Source organism: Arabidopsis lyrata, assembly GCF_000004255.2.
Source record: "Arabidopsis lyrata subsp. lyrata unplaced genomic scaffold ARALYscaffold_7, whole genome shotgun sequence".
Lineage (NCBI taxonomy): Eukaryota > Viridiplantae > Streptophyta > Magnoliopsida > Brassicales > Brassicaceae > Arabidopsis > Arabidopsis lyrata.
In genome coordinates, this window is record NW_003302549.1 from 9,108,065 (window position 1) to 9,134,877 (window position 26,813).

Here is a 26,813-nt window from a genome sequence, read left to right on the forward strand (position 1 = left end):
TATAGTTTAACTGGTTAAGTGGTGATGTAGGAGTTACTATTAGGATTTAGGAACTTGAGCTGTTTGGTGATGTTCTAAGTTCATTAATATGCCTTAGGGACCAAAAAGGGTCAATCCACGGGACGAGTCCCACTAATATACTCTCCAAACTCCATTACAAAACTATCAAGAAAATGGATTATGGACCAGTTGGCTACTCTGAACATTAATACTCCCTAGATACCAAAAATTGAGGAGTTTAAAGTGTTAGCCTTTGATGGGGGATGTGAAATGTCAAGCGGAAGTTGCAGGAACATCCTCAGTAGGAGGCTGCTTTGGTTTTTGAGACTGTGGTGGTGGTGGTGGTGGTTGTGGCTTTGGCGGTGGTGGTGGAGGTCTCTTTGGTTTCACCTTATTGACTATCTCAGCTTCAACATCAAACTGCATTGTGACACAAATAGCCACTAAGCGTTTCAAAGAAGAAGCGTATTTGACAAACACATCAAATTAAGGTTGAAGCACAAGGAAACAAACCTTGTAACCACAGCCTGCTACACATGCGTGAAAGCATTCCTGAATTTTAAAACAGAGTAATATGTATAACAATTAGATACGGTTCAGTCTATTACTCTTTATTGAAGAAAAAGGTTTAGATTAAGAAGAGTGTGAATACCTCAGAGTATTTGGCATCTCCAGGAGAACGATCTATAACTGCAGTCCATGGTCTGTCTTTTAGCACAGGATCTTTGTAGCATATTTCACTGCAGTCTCCTACACCTATAGAGAGTACACTACTATTACACCAATTCATTAACTTGGAAACTTAAACCTGAAAAGCAGAAGATATCTTCATGAACATATGTAATGTAGGAGACAAGTTTGGTTTCTCTAATGTTCCACAGTGAGGACATATCTAACTGCTCCTCGATTCATTAACAGTTTCGTCACTGATTACAAAGAATTACAAAGAAATGCTTACAATCTTCCCATGAGTCACTATCGGCATCACATCCCTTTTTGCAGAACACTCTCCCTGCACAGATTCAGGAATTATCATTAGTGCCTGAACTGATGCTAAAGTTGAAAAAACCCGGATTGCTATGGAAAGAATGTTATTACAACAACATGATGGATAAACATAAATTCAGCTAGCTTTTGAGACCATGATTGAAATTGAGAGACCAGAGAATGAAAATCTTTCATCGGAAACAACCAAACCACGCCCTTTCACCAGCCAAACCAAAGATCCATGTCTATAGTTCACAGAAGCAATATCGATGCAGAAGCATCTTTGGTAACGTTACTTGAGTCTTCCCTTTAAATTTCTCTATGTTCTTAAACTACAACTTTCTACTATCTTCCTCTTTCTCCTACAACTCTGCATAATCCTCCTTATAATCAGTAGGAGTTCCATATTATTTACGTTACATTATTCAATCAAGAAGCAAGAAAGTGTTCTTAGATACTTGCAACTACAACTACGAGTTGTCTCTAAACAAATCTAACCAAAGAAAGTGCTTCTTTACCAAAATGTTCAGTAAATTCGTATTAAAGAAGAATGCGCCAACAACTAATTAGGGTTTATGAATCAAGAAATCAATCAACAATTCAATTTACAGATCCCAATTTCAATTCCAAACAAAAAAGAAACCGTCAGAAGACTAATGGGGACTTCTGAATCAAGAAATCAATCAACAATCCAAATCAAAACCCAATCTATCAGCTCCAACAAGAGATTCTTATCATCATTGAGAACTAAAACATCAAAAAACAACGAACCAAGAACATGAAACTGACTGAGCCAAACGAATCCAAATTCACATAAATTAAGAACCGAGAGATAACATACATGGAAGCTGCGTAAAAGCTGAGTACTTATGCGTGCATTTGCTCCCACACGGCGGCGTCCATTGCTGCGGTATCATCTCCGCCTCTCTCTCTCTCTCTCCGCCTTCACTCTCCGTCTCTCTTCTTCCGAAAATATCGCTGACGCCACAAAAATGTAGCCGGAGACTTTTCTTTATATAGTAAGGGTATTTCCGTCATTTAACAATCCAAGCGCTCTAACAAGCAAACCGATTCGTTTTCTATCCCAATTAAATGAAACCGGTTATTAAATCAAATCGGTTATTAGATTAAACCGGTTATTTCCATAATTTAAGCCGACTTCTCTCTCTCAGGCCTTTTATAAACTCACAAACTCACGAGCCGTCTCATTCTTTGCGTCTCTCTCTTTGTTCTTTAGAGAGCTCGAGTAGTGTTTTGCTCTGCTCCGATCTTAAGTGAGTGAGAAAAAATGGAGTACAACGAATACGAACCTGAACCTCAATATGTAGAAGACGATGATGATGAGGAAATTACCCAGGAGGACGCGTGGGCTGTTATATCTGCTTATTTCGAAGAGAAAGGTCTCGTTCGTCAGCAGCTCGATTCGTTTGATGAGTTTATTCAGAATACTATGCAAGAAATCGTTGATGAGTCTGCTGATATAGAGATCCGACCTGAATCTCAGCACAATCCTGGCCATCAGTCCGATTTTGCGGAGGTTGTTTTTCTAGGGTTTCTATGGGAATTCGAAATTATGTGCGGGTTTATCGTGTTTGTGGCGGTTTTTAAGTGTTTCGATTTGAGCTTCTACCGTTTGGGTGTGCAATTAGGGTTTGCCTTTCGAGTAGCGAATCTCATTGATGTCCCGAAACTGTCTTGTTATTCAATCAAGGCTTGAGCTATATGATTTTCAATAGTCAAAAAATGATTCTGGCTATTGGTTGAAGCTCAAATCAGTTTTAGCTGATCTCATGAATGTCCCGAGATTATCTTTGTATTAATGCTTGAGCTCTTCTCTTTTTAAGGAGGATTTACAGTGATTTGGAATATTGGTTGAAACTCAAATCAGTTTTGGCACTAGAAAAATGAGTTTTGTATCTCTTTTACTGTCCCTCTGGTCTGTTTTCCTGTAGACAGTCTATGTTAGCCCTTCTCTGAGTAGCTTATCTCATTGATTTCCCATGATTATCTTTTTATTCGATGCTTGAGCTCTTTGCTTTTTTTAGGTGTATTTTCAGTGGTTTTGAATATTGGTTAGAGCTCAAATCAGTTTTGGCACTTGAAAAATGTGTCTGGTATCTAGTTTTCTGTACCTCTGGTATGACTATTTACCTAGAGACGATCTATTTTAGCTTGAACAATTTTGTTGCAATTAGGGTCTGCCTTTGTCAAGTAGCTAATCTCATTAATTTCCCGAGATTATCTTTCCATTTAGTGCTTGAGCTCTTCGCTTTTTCAAGGTGTCCTTTGAGTGGTTTTTATTATCGGTTGAAGCTCAAATCTTTTTTGGCTTTGTGGGAACTGAGATATATCTGTTTTGGTATCTGTTTTTCTGTATGTCTGATATAGCTGTTTTCCTGCAGACAATCTACAAGATTAGCTTTGGACAGATTTATCTGAGTAAACCTATGATGACAGAGTCTGATGGAGAGACTGCCACCCTGTTCCCTAAGGCTGCGAGGTTGAGAAACCTCACATATTCTGCTCCTTTGTATGTCGATGTTACTAAGAGAGTTATAAAAAAAGGGCATGATGGTGAAGAAGTTACAGAGACCCAGGATTTTACTAAAGTTTTCATTGGAAAGGTGCCCGCACTCAGTTCATTACCTAAAATTTATTTAGGTGCATCCATCTATTATACAGTTCTGATAGTAGAAATGTTTTCTTGTTTGATTTTTTGCTAGGTTCCCATCATGCTCCGGTCTAGTTACTGTACCTTGTTTCAGAACTCGGAGAAAGACCTGACAGAGCTTGGAGAATGTCCTTATGATCAGGGTGGATACTTCATTATTAATGGCAGTGAAAAGGTTCTTATTGCTCAGGAGAAGATGAGTACGAATCATGTTTATGTGTTCAAGAAGAGACAGCCAAATAAGTATGCTTATGTTGGTGAAGTCCGTTCTATGGCTGAAAACCAAAATAGGCCTCCAAGCACAATGTTTGTGCGTATGCTTGCTCGTGCTAGTGCAAAAGGGGTAAGAGAAAGCTAATAGTCTTACCTCTACTATTTCCTTCCTCAAAATTTATTCTTTAAATTCTAGAAAATGGTAAATAAATTACATTCTATGTTGCAAATGGATGCAGGGTTCATCTGGACAGTATATTCGATGTACTCTTCCATACATCAGAACAGAAATTCCTATTATCATAGTATTTCGTGCACTGGGATTTGTTGCCGATAAGGACATATTGGAACACATCTGCTATGATTTTGCCGATACCCAGATGATGGAGTTGCTCAGGCCTTCCTTGGAAGAAGCTTTCGTTATTCAAAATCAGCTGGTATCCACTATCCTTTCACTTGGTTAATTACATTTTATTATGCTTGAGGAATTGATCTTGCAATCACTTGATAACTTTCATATTACTTCAGGTTGCACTTGACTATATTGGAAAACGTGGTGCAACTGTTGGTGTAACCAAAGAGAAAAGGATAAAGTATGTGATAATCTAAACCAATTAAGTTGGGCATTATGATCTAAGATGTCAACTATTGAGATGTTCACACTGGAGGTTTGCGATTGCAATATTATCATTGCAGGTATGCGAAAGATATCCTTCAGAAAGAAATGCTTCCTCATGTAGGAATTGGGGAATATTGCGAGACGAAGAAAGCTTATTATTTTGGGTAGGTACTTAGCTCACTTGTATTTTTTAGATTTAACATGTTTCCGTTTTGCTCATATTATGCTATAATCCTTAGGTATATCATACACCGGCTGCTGCTTTGTGCACTGGGCCGAAGGCCAGAAGATGATAGGGATCATTATGGTAACAAAAGGCTGGATCTTGCTGGTCCATTACTTGGAGGGCTGTTTAGAATGGTCTCTTACCGGCACACAATTATACATTACTGGGGATTTTTGGTTATCAGTTTTTTTTCTCTCTTACTGACCTAACATCTTCTTTACATGTAGCTTTTCCGAAAGTTAACAAGGGATGTGAGATCTTATGTTCAAAAGGTCTCTTACATAGTTACTCTTTCTCGAGCCAGACTTTAGTTATATAAGTTGTTATTCTGTCTTTGTAAGTCTGGCTCATCTTGTTTTGACAGTGCGTTGACAATGGCAAAGAAGTCAATCTTCAATTTGCCATCAAGGCTAAAACAATTACCTCTGGCCTGAAATATTCTCTTGCTACTGGGAACTGGGGCCAGGCAAACGCTGCTGGCACAAGAGCTGGAGTTTCTCAGGTTAGGATTTTTCAAGGTTTATTCTGTTATTGAGCTCAAATAGTTCTTTTATGTTATCAGGTTTACTGTTTTGGTTTATTATGGTTTTTTGCATGATTTATATGGCTCTAAAGTCTTAACTAACAACAGGTTCTTAATCGGTTGACGTATGCTTCGACTTTGTCACATCTGAGGCGTCTCAATTCTCCAATAGGACGTGAAGGTAAAGCCTCATACTTTTCCTGCACTTCTATTTTTTCTCAGTGTATCTGTTCGTACAGTTGGCGTATTTTAGTCATGGTGCTCTTTATTATCCACATCCTTGCCAGTTAGATTGGCTTGTACTTTTGTTTATCACAACTGAATCTTAATTGAGTCTGTTATGCCAGGAAAATTGGCAAAGCCAAGACAACTGCACAACTCACAGTGGGGAATGATGTGCCCTGCTGAAACACCTGAAGGACAGGTATATTTGTAACATTTATAGAATAAGGGTGTTTCGGATTTTATAGTTCCACTGCTCATTGTGGCTTTACTGTGCCAGGCTTGTGGTCTAGTGAAAAACTTGGCTCTCATGGTCTACATAACAGTTGGGTCCGCTGCTTATCCTATATTGGAATTTTTGGAAGAATGGGGTACTGAGAATTTTGAGGTCTGTAGCATTTCAACTTTCAATTTCTTACCCAATTTCTGCCTCTTCAGTTCTTGTGGTTTTCTGAAGGTCTTAACTTGAATACAGGAAATATCTCCATCTGTTATACCCCAAGCCACAAAAATCTTTGTCAATGGAATGTGGGTTGGAGTTCATAGAGATCCTGACATGTTGGTGAAAACGTTGAGACGTTTGAGACGAAGGGTAAGCAAGCAGTTTCTTTCACGTTTCCCAATATATTAGTGAATAAATTACAATTTTTAGTAGAAGTGACATATTACTTTTTCCTCTTGCAGGTTGATGTCAACACTGAAGTTGGCGTAGTTAGAGATATACGTCTTAAAGAGCTCCGAATATACACTGATTATGGCCGTTGTAGCCGTCCGCTGTTTATTGTAGATAATCAGAGGCTCTTAATAAAGAAGAGAGATATTTATGCTCTGCAACAAAGGGTAAAATTCTAATTTACCTGTTACCAAAGTACCTTTTGTTAGAAGTCCATTGTATCAATATTTGTTTTCATAATCCAGGAAAGTGCGGAAGAAGATGGTTGGCATCATCTGGTTGCTAAGGGCTTTATAGAATACATAGACACAGAGGAAGAGGAAACGACCATGATTTCCATGACTATCAGTGTGAGTAATGGAATGAAGATGTGATTAAATGAGTTCTGGTTGCACTAATTTCTGCTGTAATCTCACTCCTAAGTTTGTTGTAGGATCTGGTTCAAGCTAGACTCCGCCCAGAGGAGGCTTATACTGAAAACTACACACATTGTGAGATTCACCCATCTCTGATATTGGGGGTCTGTGCTTCAATCATACCATTTCCTGACCATAATCAGGTATCTCTCTCGTAATGACTTTTCTGTCAGAAGCACTTTCATTATGTAATTCAGTTTCATGCTAACTAACTCTTTACTTGTTCTGCCCTTTTACGTTTTGATGTATTAGTCACCTCGTAATACATATCAATCTGCCATGGGGAAGCAAGCAATGGGAATTTATGTCACCAACTACCAATTTCGCATGGTATGTTCTAGGCTCTTAATTTGTGGTCTCTCCTGTCATCTCTTGTTACATCACTACATGCTTCAATGATAATATTATTATTGTTCTGTCAACCAGGATACCTTAGCCTATGTTCTCTATTACCCGCAAAAGCCTCTGGTTACTACAAGAGCTATGGAGCATCTTCACTTTAGGCAACTTCCAGCAGGAATTGTGAGTTATTTTTGCTAGAAGTCTTTCAGAATTCAGCTTTACTCGTCTATCAAATCTATCAAATGTTGTTTTTTTCTTCTTGTGCAGAATGCTATTGTTGCCATTTCTTGCTATTCTGGATATAATCAAGAAGATTCTGTCATCATGAATCAGTCTTCAATAGATCGTGGTTTCTTTCGATCCTTGTTCTTTCGGTCTTACAGGTGAGTATGCTATACTTGTGGACATTTGCTTTCGCTCTTTCCATTTATTTATGCTGCAATCACGTTTGCTGACAGAGATGAGGAGAAAAAAATGGGGACTCTTGTCAAAGAAGACTTTGGGCGCCCAGACAGAGGAAGCACAATGGTAAGAAAATAACTTGACTGGTATGGTTCATACTTCAGTAGTGCATTTTGTAAGTGGAGTTTAACATTTGGGTTTCTGCTGCAGGGTATGCGACATGGTTCTTATGATAAACTGGATGATGATGGTCTTGCACCTCCTGTAAGTATATAACTTATTGTTCCTTAAATGCTTATATCTGATATGATTAGTGTTAGAAAGCATATCATACAATCTTTTCTTTCTGGTATAGGGTACTAGAGTTTCAGGTGAAGATGTTATCATTGGGAAAACCACTCCAATATCTCAAGATGAGGCTCAAGGACAGTCATCACGATACACTAGACGCGACCATAGTATAAGCTTGCGACATAGTGAAACTGGAATGGTGGATCAGGTAACTTTGTTTTTTTCTTGCAGTTAAGAGTTTAGAAAGCTTCAGGATTGAACTATTAAACTGATCGAATCTTGTTTAACGTAAACCTGGGATTCTGAAAGTTCTTTTCTTATAACTTCTGAACTTCCTGTAGGTGTTATTGACTACAAATGCAGATGGTTTGAGGTTTGTGAAAGTGAGGGTCAGATCTGTTCGGATTCCTCAAATTGGAGACAAATTTAGTAGTAGACATGGTCAGAAGGGAACTGTTGGGATGACCTACACGCAGGAGGACATGCCATGGACGATTGAAGGCGTCACTCCGGACATTATTGTGAATCCACATGCTATTCCGTCTCGAATGACAATTGGACAGCTAATTGAGTGCATCATGGGAAAAGTGGCAGCTCACATGGGAAAAGAAGGAGATGCGACTCCTTTTACAGATGTCACGGTAACTTGCAATTTCCTTAGCTGCTTGGTTAGCATTGGCTTATTATAAGTTTGACCAATGTTGTGTCTTTAGGTGGATAATATAAGCAAAGCTCTTCATAAGTGTGGGTACCAAATGCGTGGATTTGAGAGAATGTACAATGGTCACACGGGCAGACCACTCACTGCTATGATATTCCTTGGGCCAACGTATTACCAGAGATTGAAGCATATGGTTGATGACAAGATTCACTCCCGTGGACGAGGTCCTGTGCAAATCTTAACAAGACAACCAGCTGAAGGGCGATCCCGTGATGGTGGTCTCCGTTTTGGAGAAATGGAACGCGATTGCATGATTGCTCATGGTGCTGCACACTTTTTGAAAGAGAGGCTGTTTGATCAGAGTGATGCGTATAGGGTACATGTGTGTGAAGTCTGTGGGCTCATCGCCATTGCAAATCTGAAGAAGAATTCTTTTGAATGCAGAGGTTGCAAGAACAAAACAGATATTGTTCAGGTAAGTTTCCAACACAAACTGTTGTGTAAGTGGTTCGTATTCTTCTTTCTTTCTTTCATGCTCATTTGTCTGATGGCATTTCATCTAAATCTTCCCAGGTATACATTCCATATGCATGCAAATTGCTCTTTCAAGAGCTTATGTCAATGGCTATTGCGCCAAGGATGCTTACCAAACACCTGAAATCGGCTAAAGGCAGACAGTGAGGAGCTTTGTGCTCTGATTTTGTAGAAACTTAAACCTTCGTTCTCTTTTGGTCAGAGCTTTGTAACAAAACTAAATTTACAAAATTGTGTAATGTTTCAAATGAATTCTGTAGTAAATTTTCCGGCTCCTTAACTATATGACTTTTAGTAATTATTCTCATGTTGGCATCAACAAAAATTAACCTATGACAGTTTGGTGGAGTAAAAGTTACACACTATGAATTTGGTGGTGAATCTGAGCAAAAAGGTGAGGGTAAATTCTCTGCTCGGTCTTAAACTGACCTAAACATAATGACTTCAACAAGAAAGAATGTTATTTTCTCTAACTTGTGAAAGATGATGAGAAAGTCTTTCAAGTGCTGCAATAGAGAAGAGATTCTCACTTGTCAACGAATCCATGACTTCACCAAACCTCTCTCTACCATCACCATTCCCTCTTAAACACGCTAAGCATGAATTCAACAATTCTCTCTGCGCCTCAAGTCTCTGTTCGGTCTCTATCTGCGTTGAAACTGCACGCTCAATGGCTTCTGTTGCCTTGGAAATTTCATCACCCTCAAGATAAATATTTGCTAAGCAAATATACGCATCCATAGGTGGACTCACTCTGTTTCCTTCTGCTTTCTTTAAGAGTAGCTCGGCTTTCTCGGTAAGATCCTTTTCGCAGTAGAAATTGATCAACAGATTAGGAATCCGGAAATCATAAGATAGCTTCTCGGATTCCCACTGGTTAAAAACCTTCTCCACTAATTCAATGTCGCCGAATTTCAAAGCCGAGCTTATCATTATCTTGTATCCACTGTTGAAAACTTTTCTCTCTTCTTTAAAACGGAGCCAGACTCGGGAAAGGTCTTCCTTTCTTCCAGTTTCTCCATACAGTTTCAGGAGAGTGTGAAATGCTTCATTTCCGCTATCTTCATTCACAAATTCCTCACACTTCTTAAGCATCATTGTTGCCTCATCGATGAGCTCAACCTTGAGGAATGCATTGGCTGCAGCGCTATAAATGGTCCAGTCAATAGCTGTTTCAGACATTGATGATATCTTTTCTATGGTTTTCTCTATTCCTTCAATATTAGAAGCTGCGGCATATGCGCTGAGACGAATACTAAGAGTAAACTGGTCAAAAGAGACTCCATTCTGTTCCATCTCAAGCATCAAATCATCTAGTTTTCCATGCACATTCATCTGATAGTACATATTCATCATAAGATTGTAACAACGTGTGTCCATGGAAACACCTGCTTCCTTCATGGCTTCCACAAGCTTCGCAGCTTTCTCTGCAGACTTTTCACGTGCATAGCAGCTAAGAAGACTAGAGAAAACAGCAATACCTTTCATATCTTTGGGAATGTTTTCAAAGAAAACCTCTGCTTCTCCAAGTCCACAGACTCTTGATATCAAGTTTATACGTGTACCAAAATCAGTCAGCGAGAGAGGAAAAAACATTCTATCAGACATCCACCGCGATACCTAACAGACATTTAACAAACACAAGAAATCAGACAAAAAGGGCTAAACATTAAGATAAAAGATCAGTCATTGCATTTAAAGTCAGCTTTAAAATGCCTAGACAACCTTCAATTTCATAACACACACCAATAAGCTGAATCAAAATCCACTAGAGCCTAATGAAACATTCCTGAGAGAGATAAGCTGAATCAAAAAAACCAATAGAGACTAAAGAACATTCCTCATTGACTCCTGATCAAGGACTATATAACATTCTTCAGTAGTAAGCAAAACAAACTCAAAGAAAGTGACTTTTTGGATCACAACAACACATTAGATGTGTCACAGAGTTTCCGAGTTATGCCTCTATAAAATTTTCCAAGGAAAAAATGGTAATTGAGAGATGAAGAAATGAGAAAAGAAAAAAACCTCAAGAGCATGAACAAATCTCTTGTACTTGATCAACTCTTTAATCATTCCACGAAGCTCTTCTTTGCTTGTGTAGTTTCCTTCTCCACGCCATTCGTCAAGAACCGGAACAATTGAAATCTTAGGGTCTCCCAATGGCGAGATCCTTTTGTAAAGACCAAATCTTCCCATAGAAGATCCATATCCACGAGAAAGCGTTCTCCTTTGTAGAGAAAACAGGACATTGACTCCATTGTTGAGTTTGTTGCAGACTGAGAAGAACCACATCAAGTATGCACTAGACGGAGAAGAAGAAGAAGACTACAAGGGTTTTGACTTTTGAGAGTTAAAATGTTCAATACAAAGATTCAGGTGTAAATTAAATACTAATTAAAGGTTCGGGATTGATTTGCAATTATCAAAAACTTCAACCTTTTTTTGTATTTTTCATTTTGTTAAAGTCTCAATCTTTCACCATCTTCTTCACCGGAATCGATGAATGTACTAAAGCGATTTCCGGCGACTTTGATTGCGAGCAGATACTACTATACTAACAGAGTTAAAAAAACGACACTCTACTCCAAAATCAGTCCTTTAGGAGACCCAAAATCAAGTGTTTACCCAGAACTCCAAAACTGGGTTCAATGCGGTAAAAAAGTCTCTGTTGCTGAACTTATTCGCATCGTTCATGATCTTCGTAGACGCAAACGGTTCCTCCATGCTCTCGAGGTAAGTGATTTTATACAAATCAAGTGTCTTTCTCTCTTTACCAGAAAAATCTGAACTTTAGGGGTTTTTCAATTCAGGTATCGAAATGGATGAATGAGACTGGTGTATGTGTGTTCTCTCCGACAGAACACGCGGTTCATCTTGATCTTATTGGTAGAGTTTATGGATTCGTTACTGCAGAAGAGTATTTCGAAAACCTTAAGGAACAATACAAAAACGAGAAGACTTATGGAGCGCTTTTGAATTGTTACGTTAGACAACAGAACGTTGAGAAGTCTCTGTTACATTTTCAGAAGATGAAGGAGATGGGTTTTGTTTCTTCGTCTCTTACTTACAATAATATTATGTGTCTTTACACGAATATCGGTCAGCACGAGAAAGTTCCCGGTGTTTTGGATGAGATGAAGGAAGAGAATGTTGCTCCGGATAATTATAGTTTTAGGATTTGTATTAATGCTTTTGGTGCTATGTCTGATCTTGAGAGGATTGGTGGGATCTTGCGTGATATGGAGAGACGGCCGGATTTTACTATGGATTGGAATACTTATGCGGTTGCTGCGAAGTTTTATATCGATGGTGGTGATTGTGATAGAGCGGTTGAGCTTCTGAAAATGTCGGAGTATAGATTGGAGAAGAAAGATGGTGAAGGTTACAATCATCTCATTACGCTTTATGCTAGGTTAGGGAATAAGATAGAGGTATTAAGGTTATGGGAATTGGAGAAAGAAGCTTGTAAAAGGCGAATAAATCAGGACTATCTTACTGTGTTGCAGTCGCTTATGAAGATTGATGGTCTAAAAGAAGCTGAGGTAGTACTTACAGAGTGGGAATCATCGGGAAACTGTTACGATTTTCGAGTGCCTAACACTGTGATTCGTGGGTATACTGGAAAAAGTATGGAGGAGAAGGCAGAAGCTATGCTTGAGGATCTAGCAAGGAGAGGGAAAACTACAACACCAGAATCTTGGGGGCTTGTGGCTACTGCTTATGCGGAAAAAGGTGCTTTAGGTAATGCTTTCAAGTGTATGAAAACTGCCTTAGGTATAGAAGTGGAGAACAGAAAATGGAGACCTGGATTGAAGCTGGTTACAAGTGTTTTGAGTTGGCTAGGGGGTGAAGGAAGTTTGAAAGAAGTAGAAAGCTTCGTTGCATCTCTTAGGAATTGTATCGGTGTAAACAAACAGATGTATCATGCTCTAGTCAAGGCTGATATAAGAGAAGGGGGAAGTAACATTGATACTCTGTTGAAGCGGATGAAAGATGACCAAATTGAAACCGATGAAGAAACCACAGTGATTCTCAGCACAAGAAGTCCATGCTAAAAGTTTCTTCTTCTTCCTTGATGTGATGATACCAAAGATGTCTTCTGAGAAAAGGATTTATGAATGTGATTTCTCAAGGGATGAGTCTTGCTTCAACAATAATATTTGATACCACAAGTACCAGAATCTCTATTGTTAAGAGCATTCTCTAGACTCTGTTTTCATAGCATCTATAGAATAATCTACAAGAGAATTCTCTGTTCTTTTTCAAATGCAGTGTACTCTCATATTGAATCAGCAGAAGGTAAAGTTAGAGCTTTGGCAATTTGGTTCCATTTTTATTGAAGTTTCTATTCACTCGCCTCAAATTGTCTCCCACAAAAACTGTAGAGATTACAGCCTAAAAAAGTTGAAAAGACAAGATATTGAATTGTATGACAACAAAAAACTGTATCAGTATATATGGTCAAGAATCATTGGTATTGTGTTGCTCACCAGCTTGTTGAAGCTCTACAACTTTCTCATATCCCACATTTTCTCGGAATCTCTTTGGGATGAAACAACGACCACCGAATGTCTGCTGCAAGAAAATCAGAAACACGAAGAGGAAACCGATGCAGAGGATAATAATATCCCATGCCGTAGAGTAATAATCCATTTTGTGGTTTGCATAAATGAATGACCAATCAAGACTCTTCCCGTAGCTGCGACTTCTGTACAGATCATAAGCATGAGGAAGCAATCGAACGAAGCTGTTTCCACCGTAAAACGAAGCAGCAAGAGGCTTTAAGTCTGAGTTGCTGAATCCGTTGAAGAGTATTTGAGGAAGGAGGAATGCGTCAAGCATCAAACCTCCATAAGATTTCAGATCTTTCCACAGAGGAGGACGTTGAAATGAGCGTTTCAGGTTCACTGGACGGTACAAGAGATTTCGTGCGTGCGGTTTCCTTATGAATACTATTCTTTTAGGAGTTCTATTATGGTTCACTAACCAAGCAATCAATCCACCAGTGATGTAGAGAGGTAAACACACATAAGAAACCTTCTTTTCTGCATTCCACACCTCTTCACGGTGATGATGGTCTTCGGTTTTTCTAGCAGTCCAAGCTAGTTGGAGAAGACGGCACTCGAGTAAGAAAGCTATCAGCGTCACTATCCGCACCACAATTTCCTTGGCTTCAAGCCATCTGTCGTTCTCAAAGAACAAGCTTTGCTGGTTTTGGCTGCTTTTAAAGAGTTCTTCAAAGTTTAACAGAAGAGGAATTATGTGACCTAATGTGAGAAGTATCAGCATTGCAATGGAGATAAATGGAAGGGCTTCTTGGTGTTTCTTCATATGGTAGAGTTGCATCCCCAAGAAGATACATGAGAGAGTATTGGATATTAAAACCATAGCAACCTCCATATCCATTCTCCAAACAGATTCTTTGGCTTGATGAACATAGATTGACCTCGACAAAACCTCCATACGTCCAACATAAAGCGGATCTGTCTTTTCTCGTGCGCTTTCGATGGTTCCCTTTAAACGGTCATCGCTTCTCGAATCAATTGGAGAAAACTTGATCTTGATTGCAAGACTGCAATCCAAAGTCTTGTTTCGCATCTCCACTGTGCTCTTTAGCCTAACAGATTGACATCCTACCATACACAGCTCACCTGTATCCCTATCATATGTTCCCTCAGCATAGATATCTCCACGAGATTCAGAATGCGGATTCAAAAAACGGATTCTGTAAGTGATATTTGTGAAGCTTTTGGTGACACTGTTGACATTCATAGGGATTCCAGTTAGCCCAACCCCTTGCCCACGAACCAAAAGATCGCGATACAATCGATCTCCCACAAAGTAAGGGCTTGCACGGGCAGATCTTAACACATTACCTTCTCCAGAATATTTTACTGACATGACAAATCTCATGTCTGAAGTTTGAGCATCAGGGTAATGATTTCCTTTGCTTTTGGGGCGACGCTTGCCAGCCTCGCATAACTTACCCACTCTCTCGCTTTCTGTATACTCATATCTCAGACTCGGGAAACGCCACAATGGATCGTTTAAGCTCGAGAACTCGATTCTTCTGAAATTGCTTGGATCACTCTCTTTTTTGATACTCCAAAGCTCCCCAACTACCGGAGCCAAGCTTTTAATCGACAAGATAGCAGGAAATCTCAAACTTAACCTCAGGGAACAATCATCAACCACAGCATTACTCAAAGATTCCGAGAAATTCAAGATCCTACACGCAACACCACAGAACCTATTCCTCTCTACATCCCAAGTTCCTTCTGCAACCAAACTGGCTCTCGGATCAAACGGAAACAACCTACTATAACTGCTTATGTTACTAAATGACAAAAGCATTCGCATCCTCTCCCCATCACAAAGAAACGATAACAGCGACATAAAACCCGGTGTGTACTCTACATCACTTACAAAAGGACTACAACTATGGTTAATCCCACAATCAGTTCTATACATCAAACCAAACACATTACTTTTACCTTCAAAAACCTTACACATTCCTCCCAAAACATTCTCTAACGACAAACTCTCTCCACTGTTTACCCCGCAATCCGATTTCGATTGCTCTAACAACTTGTACTCATAGTTCAAAGGAGTATTTCTTGCACCAAGAATCGAAATCGTTTTAAAATCACTCTGGCTATTCACGCTCTCTAACACTCCCTTAACCAAACTTCCATAGATATTAGACTCATTGGAATAGTTAAGCACAACACGAGCATCAAAGGACTTCAAATCAGTACCTTCCACAGATAAAACTTGAGTTGATCCAACCATACAAACTTGTCCTGTAGATTCCGACCAAAACCCAGAAAAATCGAAACTTGCTCCTCCCCAAGAGCTACGTCCGTCGATCTGCGTTACCTGAAGCTTTTTCTGGCCAAAATCGCCGCCGTAATAAGAAGAAAAAGCTGAGGTTTTTGAGATTTGTAAAGTCAATTTGGCTTCAACCTTGTAAATCTTCCCATCACCCAACGTTTTGCGGATTGACATGGGTCTGAATCTAGCTGATTTAACATCACCATTCTGTGATTGATACCGACTGAAGAAAGAGTCGCCGCCGGAGAAGAAGCTGACATCGAAAGCAAGCGACGCGCGGCTGAATACAGCGGAGGGAGATGGGTCGATCGGAGACTCCGGAACTATGTGGTTGCAGTGATCGGAGTAAGGGATACGTGGGGATATGAAGGAGTGAGGATTCACTAAGGAAGCAACGGTGAGTGAAGTTGCAGAGGTGATCAGAAAGAGGAGGAAGAAGAGAGAAGGGTATGATTGTAAATAAAGGAGTATTGAAGGGTAGTTTGAAGATGAAGAAGGCGGCCAAAAAGTCGCCATTGTTACGGAGCAAGTGAAGAACTTTTACATGCTCTGTTTCTTCCCCTCTTTCCGCGATTTCTAGATCCGCTTGCTTCAAAGGTCAAAGCTAACATAACTTTTTTCAATTAGTTTTTTTTTTTTGGTCAGGAAGTAACTGTATAGTTATAAATTTAAACCTTTTTTGTCAAATCATTTAAAAACATTAATGAATCAAAATTACCATATAAATTTGATTATGTATAAAAAATTAAAAATTTTCCATGTGTAAATTAAAAGATTTAAATATTCGATTATTCGATTTCGTTAAAAGAAAAATCAAACCAAAAACAACAAACTCTAATTGAACCAAAAATAAAACGCTTCAACATTTAATGCAGAAATTTGACATAAACTAGGAAACCAAAAATACACTTATAACTGCAACGACGCAAATTTTAACAATAACCAAAATAGCTAGACGTTAATTAAAATTTTATTTCAGCAACGGAACAAATTCAAGGCTTTGTTAAAGTGTGTTGCTTTGGCTGCAAGGTACTCTTCCCATATCAAACGACGGTAAATAGGAGGATGGTTCTTGTCGCTGGTCAATGGTCCAATTTGAAGGTTCTTGGGTGGGCCGGCGAAATAAGCGGCTGAGACACGGTGGTGCGTCTTGTTCACCACCGCACGGTGCATCGTGCTTCTGAACTGTCCATTAGATATGATATGAGATAAATCTCCCATTATAACAACGAGACTACCTTCTATTGGCTCTACTCCAATCCATCTCGACCCTTCTTCTTGTGGACTTTCAATCTCTAGACCTGACCAATGCAATGCATGCAACATAATTTATGTATAAAACTTAACCTTTTAGCAAAAAAAAAAAAAAAAAAAAAACATAATTTATGTGATATCCACGACCTATTCAGCTCTAGAGTTTTTATGTTAGTTAATTATATCGTTTATCAATTACCTAATATTTTTTTAATATATCACGAAAAATATGTGTGTCATTTGTAAATTTTAAATTTAATATACATCAGTAATTTTTTGCTTTCCTTTATTTCTTGTTCATTTAATTGAAAGGTAACTAGTTTAGTACCACTGTACCAGTTCTAGATCTAGATTTACTTAATTTTCGTTCTAAACTTTATTCCTTCAGACTGGCAACCAATTTAGGAACTCTTTATAAGTATTAATGTGTGGTTGTTGAAAAACTATTGATTAATCGAAAAAAAAAATGATAAAGGATTGAAGAAATGGTATATATCCTAATAATATCTCTAACCTGGAATATTGCCTTGGTAGAGAATGGTGAGTAGGGAGGAGTCGGTGTGAGGGGCTAAGCCCATGGCTAGATGAGGGTCAGGGCAAACCGGGTAGGAGTTCAACTGCAGAAAGGATTGGATGGAGTCGGTTCCTGAACCAGTTTTGTCCGGTACAAGCCATCCCAAATCTTCACGTGTTAGCCTTAACGAGCCCATCAACATGCTTATTAGTCTATGACTCAAATCATCCATTGCCTTCTGATACTCTTCCATCACATTGCTGCATTTGCCAAAAAAAAGTTTTATTTTTTATTTTTTAGTTATATTATATTAGGTATCATATTTTTATTCATTTATTTCATATTATATAGAATTTAGATTGGGTAAGACGATGTTCAAATTATATATAGAGGCATAGAGCATATATATGGTCTTCCTTTTTACATATTCACCTAAAATGCACAAAAAGAGTCATGTTTAGTTTCTTCCAAATAAATTTATAGGGAATTAATGAGCATTATTTAAGGGCAATGATAATATTATCGTTTATATTTGGAGACAACATTAAATCATTAATTAAATATCATAAATCTTTGATATTACCAGAACTCGGCGTGATCGTCCGGCCATAATAGTGTAGCGTGACGTCGAAGAGAGGAACCCATGACGGAGAATCCTTCAGACCACATGAGCTTATCATAGAACATGGAGATCCGAACCACACCGTAACCAGTGGACTCGTCGGGAGATCGGACGGCTAGGATCTTACGATGCATGGGTAAAGAGAAAAGCCTCTTCATTTGGCACTCAACGTTATGGAGTAACGAGTGTGAGACCCCATGGTCTGTGATATGAAACACACCCCATTCCTCACAGGCTTGTCGGAGTAGCCCATGTTCCGGGTTAGACAAGCTGATGACGGGAATGGGTCGGGTCGTGGTTTCGGGTTCGGGTTTGGACCAAACGTGAGAGTCGGGTAGGGTTTTGGTGTTGGTGAAATCTAGTGGGATGATCCGGTCACGGTTCACGGGGTTGTTCTTGAATAGCTGTGAGACGGAGCTCATGATTATATAATTATAGGATTTACTATTGTTTTCTTTCTTTCTTTCGAGAGTTTTGATGGAGAGAAACAGTGTAGCTTTAGCACTATATATACACATGTGGATTTATGTGGAGAAAAGCTGCTATTTGATTTTGTTCTTTTTCTTTATCTTTGTATCATAAATATGATTAAGATGCTAAAAAGAAAAAAAAAGATATTTGTCGTTTGGGGAAAGTACATATCAGCAGGCATTAAATGTGTATGGATCTTTTAGATGAAATTTTGTTGTTGTTGCTAAACTGTATTTCTCCTATCTCAATATAAATGTTGTCTTAGAAGATTTTGTTCTGTTTTAAGGTAAGTATCATTTATTAAATTTAGTTTAATCTTTTCACAAGTTGTTAACTCTATTTTGAATCACATGTTTTCGAGGGGCATCTTTAGTATATTTAGTTAGTTTCTTACTTTATATGCAAAATGTCAAAACGTTACTTATTTTATTGGTCAAAACGTTACTTTTTTTTTGGGTCAAAACGTTACTTATAAGAGTAGCTTTTTTACAAGGATATCACATATTTGTTTTCTTAAGATTCGTTTTGGATTTCATTTCTAAAGTGATGTTAATTGTTTTAGATATGCTTTGATAGTCAAAACTTAACAATAAGTCAATAACATATTACGCACACATCATTTTCAAAGTCATTGATCGATGTATATATTTTTTTTCGTCAGAGGGATTAGATACCTACCATCATACCAAAACCCAAAAGACATAGAAAAAGCTTTTGCAACCCTCGTGTTAGCGCTTCCTTATGGTTAGCTAGCAACGTAACTAAAGATCCCAAATTCTTCGAAAATTTCCTGATCATTTTCATGAAATTGGCCACAAATAATGTCTAGATGGAATTGCGTTATACATCAGTTGTCCCAAAACCAATCATCGGACAGTTTCACAATTGATTTACTTGAAAAAAACTAACATCAAATTTCTAAAACTAAGTAATAGCTAGTGGATTTTTTTTATCGCAATTCACAAACACATTTATTAGAGAAGCTATGTTAGCATTGTTTAGGTGCATCATGCATGCGTAGTTGACTTTTGAAATGCCATGAAAATATACTTATTGAGAAAGAAGTTGTCCATAATTCTTTGGTTTTAAGAAGGTGTTCAATGAATAATAAAAGAGCATTAAAAGTTGTTCTCTCCATGAGTCTTGTCTAAACAGCTCAGGTGGTTTCTTTACCATTCAACCATACACAACTCTAACATACACGTGTGCCTTTCTTTTGTCCTCTTCTCTTAATGCTCTTTTTTGTCGTATTTTCGTCTATTTCCATCTGCGCCATGCATGTACCATAATTTCCATCTTTATGACAGCGTTAAGAAAAAACAAAAACAGGTCTAACAAGGTTTAGTATTTGTTCGAAAAAGCAATTTAATTTGACAGGTCTATCAAGATTTTAGTATATGACATGATTGCTCTAGGCAGGGCACGGACTAGATGTTGTCGATACGGGATTCGCTGGTCTAGGCTCTAGCCATCCTGTTTTGTTTTTTTTTTTGGTTTTAAAACGTCTTTCTTTTAGTTAAAAAGATGCTTGTGTAGTCGTGTTTGGATTCATGATCTGAAAACCTTTTGTTTTATTCAATCCTTGCGAGTTTTTTTTTCTTTTTTCAGTTGTATCAAAGCAACATTAGTATTTTTATTATTTTTTTCGTCAGCAACATTAGTATTTTAGTACGAAAAACAACGTAACAAAAAAAGCAATAAAACTTGGTTCACTGAAAAAGATAATTATTTTTTCTTTTTTTTGTGTGTGCATGGGCCTACAATTACTGGGCTTATAATAAAAACGGTTTAGGTGTTGGAGAATTGATATCTCAGAATCCGTCTTTATTAGATCGTTTAATTTATGTCTTATTCAGTGTATTTGATTTTCTTTAAGATGAAACAATTATTTGAAATCTTACTTTTTTGTATATGGGCCTCAAATTAATGGGCTTATAATAAAAACGGTTAAGGTCACTTATTATAATTTCAATAGTATATGATTTTCTTTAAGATGAAACAAGTATTTGAAATTTATGCTTTTCGCAACCATCGGTGATCAGATAGAAAACGTCATCGTTTCTACATTTTTAGTGAGTATATCTGCATATGTATGGGGGGGCTCGACTATTAAAGAACAAACTTAACTCAATTTCTTGTATGATTGAGGATCCGAATCTCAAAAATACTCCGATCCTAACACAATAATGTGGTTATGATAGTTTCCAGGAAGACAAAACGAGATTTGATTTTTCAAAAACAATTCGACACTCAAGTTAGAATGAGACCGCAAAATATGGAGGAGCGTTGAGAAACTAAAAAAAGAAAGAAAATTTTTATTCAACTCATATTGAACGTCTTTTTTTTTTTTTCGTCGAAATTATATTGAATTTAAGAAATCATTACAAAGTGTTCGAGCAATTGGCTCAGGAGGTGTTTCAGAGCTAGAAATAGAGGAGAACCTATACAACAAAGTTTTGCTCGTGGCGTCTCTGGTTTCCGGTGTAGCTAGCCGGTCTCTCTTCGCCTTTCTCCCTTTTCAGGTTTGTTGTTGGTCAGGTTCCTTGGCTTAGTCACGGAGCTTCTGTTCCTTGTTGTTCTCGGTCTCTCTTTCATTGGTTTTCTCCAGCTTTCGGTCTCTAAGAATGAGGATTTCGGATCTGCGGCACAAGTGGAGGCTTCCTCGGCTTCAGTTTGCTTTGCAATTGTTTGCTTTTGGTTGTTTGCGTGGCGGTTAGGCTCGCCGTGGAGGAGTTTCTTCGGTTTATGGCGAGTCTTTTCTATCTTGTGGGAGGACGTTGGTGTCAGTTTCGTCTTCCGTCGCTGCTTGTTTGTAGCGCCTCGTCAGGTTCCCTTATCTCAGTCCCGGTGGTTCGATGTTGGTGTTTTCTTTTCGTGTAACAGTTTTGAAGGTGGGTGTCATGTCCAAGTGGAGTCTTCGGGGGAAGAATAGAGGCGGCGCTTTGGTCTTCGTGGCATCGTTTACTCGTGGGAGTTTGTTCCTGTTGTTGTGATAGGAATGGTGACCGGAGGTGGTTTCTTTGGTTGCCCGTTGTTGCTCCTGTAACCGTCGGGTTTGTGTTTTAGTCCGCTGTTGTCTTTGCGTTTTTGCGTTAGTTTGCGGAGAAGCTATAGGCGCCTTATCCGGAGGCTTTGACGACTGGTCTCTGTAAAGGTTTGCTCGTGGCAACTAGGATGGGACTCCATCTCCTTGGTTCCTTGGACTTGTGGAAATCACGCAAATTTCCGCGTTTAGCATTTCGGAATCGGTGTTTCTTCTCTCGTTTCCGTTTTGGGTTTTCGTTATCCTCTTTTGCTGTTTTTGTTATTGTCTGTTTATTCTGTAATTTTTGGTTATTTTTCGCTACTTGTATTCCTTGTAATTTCTGTCAAAACTTCGAAAATGGTATAAATACTTTACATTTTACCAAAAAAAAAAAACAAAGTTTTGCTCAGAGATGCGCAACTTGATTACAATCTCTTCAGATCCATTGAACGTCTTATTTGGGTTTAACGTTTCTGTTTGCATAATTGCAATTACATAAATTACATTTTGTAAATAGCGTTTGAAAAAAAATCAAAAGCATTATTTATAATGTTTGTACCTGATTTTTCCAAAAGCAACATGTACGTTTGAAACAATATAAAACAAATTGATTCATGTAAACAGTGGGAAATGATATTACTAATAAAACAAATAGCAAATTGCTTACGCCGAGATAAAAAAACAAACCAAAGTTTGATAAGATAGATGATCGTCTAGATACTTCATTGTGCTTATAATATGAGTTATATATAGACATTTTTGTCGTGTCTCGATTTAGAAAGTTATCAGATATATATAAGTCATCGTCTCCCTCGATATGTAGTCTAATAAATTCATTCACCGAACAAAAGTAACATTGAAGTCAAAATTCTAACCTCAGCCATTTTTTGTCATTTATTTTTTCTTCTTCTTCTTATCCATTTTTTTGTCAACTCTTCTTCTTATCCTTTAAATGTGATAAATTATAAGTTATGACTTCAGAAACTACAGATCAAACAAGAAAACTAGATACATCATACATATATGTGTGTTTAAACTTTAAAAAATGAGCAAGTGATTGTTTTTAAGTTACGTGGATCAAGATGCATGAGGTGGACAATTATAAGCTCCCATGTAATGTTGATGATAAGCACAAGGACGTTGATTTCGTGTAACATAACCTCTGCCCCTACCCTAAAACCATATGATATTTTACATATATATTCATTCCAGCTAATCTCCTAGTTGCTCAAAATTTAATCACCACTTTCATCTTTCTATAAAAATTTTGATCTGACAACAGCATATATATATAGTGTAGATATAGAAATTTAGAACTTGTAGCTTTTAAACCAATTAACTTATGAAATAATTTATTATTTCCTTTAATTATTCTCTGACGATTTTAGATTATTCACTTTACATATGTCACACTTAGTAAACTCGTCTTACACTTAAATGAATTTTGATCATGAAATCTAGTTTGTAATAGTATCGTCGTTGTGTTATTATTATCTGAATTCAAATTCCATAGAATGCATCGTTTGAAAAAATTACTAATATAACTCTATAAAGAAAACTTAGTTTTTCTTTTTTTCTGTAGATTTTAGAATTTGACTTTAGTTTCGACCCGCCATAAATATATATATTCACCGAATGAAAACAACAATTAATGAAGTAGAGACGTCAGCCATTTTTTTCATTTATCTCTTCTTTTTATTTTAAAATTTACAAAACAATAATTATTTATTGACTTTATAAACTACAAAAAGATAACATATATATCTATGTGTTAGTTTAAATATAGAGCAAGTGGTTATTTCTTAATTTGTAGCTACAATTAGGATTGATAACCACAACAACGTCGTCGTCTTGTTTGATATAAGCTCTCCCCGATATCATTTGATTTTATATTTCATTCATCTAATCTCCAAGTTGCTGGGCAGGCCTGTGCCTATGTAGACAAATTAGAAACGTTCGCTTACGACCTTTTTTTTTTTAGAATTAAAGTATTAAGGTTCTTAGTTTTTGTATTAATAGTAATAGTAATTTTAAATGCTTTAAAAAAGGAAAATCAGAAACAAATTATAAGCTAAAATTAAAAAGATAACATATTAGGGTATTAAACTTTTTCTTATGTCAATTTGAGGTTACTTTATCGTTAAAGCATTATTTTTACATTAGTTTCCTAGACTAATTTATTTATTTTTTTGAGATCTCAAATGTCTCAATAAGGCAACTTCAAGATTGTTAATCCTTTTTATTTTTATTTTTTCATTACGTGGATTATTTAATATCTCTTACCGAGTTCTTTTTTGGTTGATCATTTTTTAATCTTCTTTTGTGTTTATATTTACTTATTAAAAATTTTATATATTAGACACTATATTTTTCGCTTATGGTCTTAAAAATCCTAAGAACGGCTCTGTTGCTGGGAACAAAGGACTTCATGTTAGACTGTTAGTTATATTGAACCTGCATGTCCACAACACATGAGCAAGCTTTCGTATATCAAAAAGAAAAGGTTCGTATATTATTCCAAATGACAGCTTGTAGCTCTTTCCCAGCCCCATGATATTACATTATTACTTACTCCTTTAAATTAGTCTGTGTAAAAATTTTCGAGAACAATTATGTAGGCTCTTTAAACCACGTCGTTTAGTTTTACAAAATCATCATTTTATGTTACTTTGTCTTACAAAACCATGCACGTCGTTATATTATTGTAGTCTTACGCTATAATCATATGTAAAGTATCGCAAATCTATATATATGATTAGCGCATTATAATTTTTAACTGATAAATAGTAGACAAAACTTCTTCATAACAAGTGGTCTTATTAAAATTCTTATCATATACCTCAAGTGATGTATATAGTCATGGCTTACCTAAGATCGGAAGGATATTCTAAGTAGCACTTAATGTCACTAGAGTCATCTCTAACTACAAAATATTCAAACAATGTGGAAATTGGAAATTAAATTTCCATATATTCAATAAGAAAGTTAAATAAAGTAACTGAGAAGCAACTTGCTTGGTTTGCTTGACAGCTTGAAGCAAATTGGGTTTATATATTATGTACGATAAAGTTGATAAGCGATATATATAAAAACAGGATAGATAATTGGAAGCGCTTATAATATATTGACCATAAGAGCTTGTCTTAATCCCGTGGTTTAATAACTAATCATACATCAATTGCTTATTTTAAAAAGTTGTTAGCCGAAATTCCAAATTGCAGCAGATGCAAGCAAAGGTTGAGTTGTGGAATCAAAAGTCAAAGCTGCTACTTTTGTTCTTATCGTTCTAGCAGTTTCCACGTAGTAGCCGATGACTAACAAAAGATATTTTTTCTTCTAAAGATCGACCAAAATCGTAGTGGGTAACAAATATATAAATATGACGCCAGAAAAAACTATACAATATACATTTATATACATGGAAACTAACGTTGTACCATGTCAATGTGATGATATTTATTCTGAGAGTGTATACATTAATAGCAGAATTATTGTATACTGGTTTAGACTAATAATGTCGATTGTATTACACTATTCAAAATCAAATTTGCATGTTATTTTTTTGTGTTTATATAAAAAAAGGTTTACATTAAAAATGAAACCATATTAACACAAAATAAAACTTTGCCTATTACTAGCTTAACTTTTTAGGCACAACATTAGTCAATTAAAGATTACTTTTTTTTTCTAAAAAAGGTTAGTCTATAGAAATTTGATTTTTGAACGTCGTTTTCGTTGGAAGACATAAAGCTTCTTGGTTGGGTGAATTTAAAAAATATTCAACGTATTTTTGGAGAACAGCTTGCAGACGACAACATCCTTCAAGTTGCCACTTGAATCCTCAAATTGGCTGCTTAATTAGCATACCTCAAAATATATATAATTAAAAAAGAACGTCACTTGTTAGTCTTTTTGCACGAAATAATATATTATATTTTTGTCGTTATGTATAAGTTGGTGGTTGGCATTTTGTCTTATGGTCCACGTTAATTTCGTGAGAAACCTTTAGCGTGTTTCTTTTGAGTTTTTTCTTTTATTTGCCTGCTCAAAAACAGGCGGAAATTAAACCAAATAATTATTACGTGTTCCTTAATATCGTGTTTTGTTTGTTTACAAGATATCGTATATGTGATCAACTTATTCGTCTTGCTAACTTGTAATAATCTGTTCTACTTATATCACCCACTTTAAATCATTGCATTGGATTGATGGTGAAGATGTGTTACACGAACTTATGGTATAAGATTATTTTCCGGTATCTAACTTACAATTTTTTTACCATTTTGAATAAATTTCCTTAGTGATGTGGTGGGCAAAAAGTTTACGAGTCGGATTGGTTGGATCCGTGTTGGATTATATTACATATATCATATTCAATTTTTTAACGGTTAGGCGTAATTAATTAATTTCTTATACATGTTATAATCGCATGATCAAATGGTATAGTCCAAAATTTCCGTCTAATTTCTTATACCCTGTTCACATACAAGTATGCACATCACATATATACTTTACGTGATGATTTTGATTCCTTGAAATTAGTTTGATTTTAAGTTCAAAAAACACTATAAACCACATAATTATATATTACACCATTGAGAGATGTAAAAAATTTTTCAACCAACTAATCATGAGAGTAAATAGGTTTTATATTGAAAAGTCTAGTGAGAAAATTAGTTGTCTATAAGATTGAAGTCTATAAAATAAACTTTTTTTTAAAAAGTTTATATAAGAGTAAACTTAAATGGAATATACAATTAACTTGTCAAAGTCAATTTTTTTTTCTTTAACTCCAAATCATATCGTCTCTGGAATCCGGAATTTACAATAACATTATTTTGATTCGTATTAAAGTGTTGGATTTTGATACTCCCTCTATTCCTAAAGATTGATGTTGTGGTTTTTTTTGTTTTACAAAGATTAATGTTTTGTATCAGCATCATTATTATTTTGATTTGTGACCAATAGAGATAGATAAGCGAGAAGTAGAATTAATATTATTAAACTAATAAAATAATAATAATAAAAAAGAATTTTTTTTTTTTGGTGAAAAACCCAAAACATCAATCTTAATTTATGGGACCGAGAGAATATTTATTTTATTTGTTGATATGATTGGATATTGATTAATGCAACACAAATATATATAAAGAGAACTTTGTATTGCTTAGTAAATTGTCGTGGACAAATTGGATTTTAATCAGCCGATATTAACACTTCAACTGCCGATCATCCGTCAAAACCTAAATGAAGGTATGTCCGTTCAAAACTACCACTTGTTCTACATTTAGTATTTAAACCTAAACTTGT

The 26,813-nt window shown here is 36.6% G+C and overlaps 6 protein-coding genes across 8 annotated transcripts; 2 read left to right on the top strand and 4 right to left on the bottom strand.

The window, feature by feature from the left end:
• Window positions 1-62: 62 nt before the first annotated feature.
• Window positions 63-1,983, bottom strand: LOC9305940 (formin-like protein 10). Of its 2 annotated transcripts, none has more exons than XM_002869823.2 (5): window positions 1,829-1,983; window positions 959-1,012; window positions 653-756; window positions 514-552; window positions 63-420 (listed from the first exon to the last, which is right to left on the bottom strand). In XM_002869823.2, exons 1-5 carry the CDS (start codon window positions 1,902-1,904, stop codon window positions 274-276), a joined length of 420 nt encoding a protein of 139 aa, XP_002869869.1. In that variant the 5' UTR covers window positions 1,905-1,983; the 3' UTR covers window positions 63-273. The 2 variants fall into 2 exon arrangements, with proteins under 2 accessions (XP_002869869.1, XP_020873802.1); XM_021018143.1 differs by having other exon boundaries at window positions 653-808; window positions 1,829-1,981.
• Window positions 1,984-2,171: 188 nt separating this feature from the next.
• On the top strand, window positions 2,172-9,060 carry LOC9305941 (DNA-directed RNA polymerase II subunit 2). Its single transcript, XM_002867783.2, has 25 exons — window positions 2,172-2,524; window positions 3,390-3,611; window positions 3,711-4,001; window positions 4,111-4,308; window positions 4,400-4,464; window positions 4,568-4,654; window positions 4,730-4,850; window positions 4,944-4,988; window positions 5,081-5,218; window positions 5,348-5,420; window positions 5,587-5,663; window positions 5,742-5,849; window positions 5,937-6,053; window positions 6,146-6,301; window positions 6,380-6,484; window positions 6,568-6,693; window positions 6,803-6,880; window positions 6,977-7,072; window positions 7,160-7,275; window positions 7,351-7,420; window positions 7,505-7,558; window positions 7,650-7,793; window positions 7,927-8,226; window positions 8,299-8,721; window positions 8,820-9,060. Exons 1-25 carry the CDS (start codon window positions 2,276-2,278, stop codon window positions 8,925-8,927), a joined length of 3,567 nt encoding a protein of 1,188 aa, XP_002867829.1. The 5' UTR covers window positions 2,172-2,275; the 3' UTR covers window positions 8,928-9,060.
• Window positions 9,061-9,069: 9 nt separating this feature from the next.
• On the bottom strand, window positions 9,070-11,144 carry LOC9303902 (pentatricopeptide repeat-containing protein At2g20710, mitochondrial). 2 transcript variants are annotated; one of them, XM_002869824.2, is made up of 2 exons: window positions 10,809-11,144; window positions 9,070-10,400 (listed from the first exon to the last, which is right to left on the bottom strand). In XM_002869824.2, exons 1-2 carry the CDS (start codon window positions 11,073-11,075, stop codon window positions 9,225-9,227), a joined length of 1,443 nt encoding a protein of 480 aa, XP_002869870.1. In that variant the 5' UTR covers window positions 11,076-11,144; the 3' UTR covers window positions 9,070-9,224. The 2 variants fall into 2 exon arrangements, with proteins under 2 accessions (XP_002869870.1, XP_020873453.1); XM_021017794.1 differs by lacking the exon at window positions 10,809-11,144 and adding an exon at window positions 10,506-10,589.
• A 93-nt stretch (window positions 11,145-11,237) lies between these two features.
• Window positions 11,238-13,113, top strand: LOC9305942 (pentatricopeptide repeat-containing protein At4g21705, mitochondrial). The gene is made up of 2 exons (XM_021017780.1): window positions 11,238-11,516; window positions 11,594-13,113. The coding sequence occupies exons 1-2, from the start codon at window positions 11,283-11,285 to the stop codon at window positions 12,836-12,838; spliced, it is 1,479 nt and encodes a 492-aa protein (XP_020873439.1). The 5' UTR covers window positions 11,238-11,282; the 3' UTR covers window positions 12,839-13,113.
• Window positions 13,114-13,151: 38 nt separating this feature from the next.
• LOC9303903 lies at window positions 13,152-16,207 on the bottom strand. The gene has a single exon (XM_021017600.1). It carries the CDS (start codon window positions 16,131-16,133, stop codon window positions 13,245-13,247), a length of 2,889 nt encoding a protein of 962 aa, XP_020873259.1. The 5' UTR covers window positions 16,134-16,207; the 3' UTR covers window positions 13,152-13,244.
• A 275-nt stretch (window positions 16,208-16,482) lies between these two features.
• On the bottom strand, window positions 16,483-20,010 carry LOC9305943 (gibberellin 3-beta-dioxygenase 3). Its single transcript, XM_002869826.2, has 3 exons — window positions 17,969-20,010; window positions 17,386-17,645; window positions 16,483-16,918 (listed from the first exon to the last, which is right to left on the bottom strand). Exons 1-3 carry the CDS (start codon window positions 18,523-18,525, stop codon window positions 16,593-16,595), a joined length of 1,143 nt encoding a protein of 380 aa, XP_002869872.2. The 5' UTR covers window positions 18,526-20,010; the 3' UTR covers window positions 16,483-16,592.
• Window positions 20,011-26,813: the final 6,803 nt, after the last annotated feature.

Bases quoted from the DNA above. Each gene is read 5' to 3' on its own strand.
- LOC9305943 (XM_002869826.2), bottom strand. From the start codon at position 18,525: ATGTGTATATATAGTGCTAAAGCTACACTGTTTCTCTCCATCAAAACT. The intron at 17,646-17,968 runs GTAATATCAAAG...TGGCAAATGCAG, and splicing joins GACGATCACGCCGAGTTCTG to CAATGTGATGGAAGAGTATC. The intron at 16,919-17,385 runs GTTAGAGATATT...TGCATTGGTCAG, and splicing joins CTACCAAGGCAATATTCCAG to GTCTAGAGATTGAAAGTCCA.
- LOC9305942 (XM_021017780.1), top strand. From the start codon at position 11,283: ATGAATGTACTAAAGCGATTTCCGGCGACTTTGATTGCGAGCAGATAC. The intron at 11,517-11,593 runs GTAAGTGATTTT...TTTTCAATTCAG, and splicing joins GGTTCCTCCATGCTCTCGAG to GTATCGAAATGGATGAATGA.
- LOC9303902 (XM_002869824.2), bottom strand. From the start codon at position 11,075: ATGTGGTTCTTCTCAGTCTGCAACAAACTCAACAATGGAGTCAATGTC. The intron at 10,401-10,808 runs GTTTTTTTCTTT...AATGTCTGTTAG, and splicing joins GATTTGTTCATGCTCTTGAG to GTATCGCGGTGGATGTCTGA.
- LOC9305941 (XM_002867783.2), top strand. From the start codon at position 2,276: ATGGAGTACAACGAATACGAACCTGAACCTCAATATGTAGAAGACGAT. The intron at 4,851-4,943 runs GTCTCTTACCGG...CTTTACATGTAG, and splicing joins TTGGAGGGCTGTTTAGAATG to CTTTTCCGAAAGTTAACAAG. The intron at 7,559-7,649 runs GTAAGTATATAA...TTTCTGGTATAG, and splicing joins ATGATGGTCTTGCACCTCCT to GGTACTAGAGTTTCAGGTGA.
- LOC9303903 (XM_021017600.1), bottom strand. From the start codon at position 16,133: ATGGCGACTTTTTGGCCGCCTTCTTCATCTTCAAACTACCCTTCAATA.
- LOC9305940 (XM_002869823.2), bottom strand. From the start codon at position 1,904: ATGATACCGCAGCAATGGACGCCGCCGTGTGGGAGCAAATGCACGCAT. The intron at 1,013-1,828 runs GTATGTTATCTC...GAATCTGTGCAG, and splicing joins AGCTTTTACGCAGCTTCCAT to GGAGAGTGTTCTGCAAAAAG. The intron at 421-513 runs GTTTGTTTCCTT...GTCACAATGCAG, and splicing joins TAGCAGGCTGTGGTTACAAG to TTTGATGTTGAAGCTGAGAT.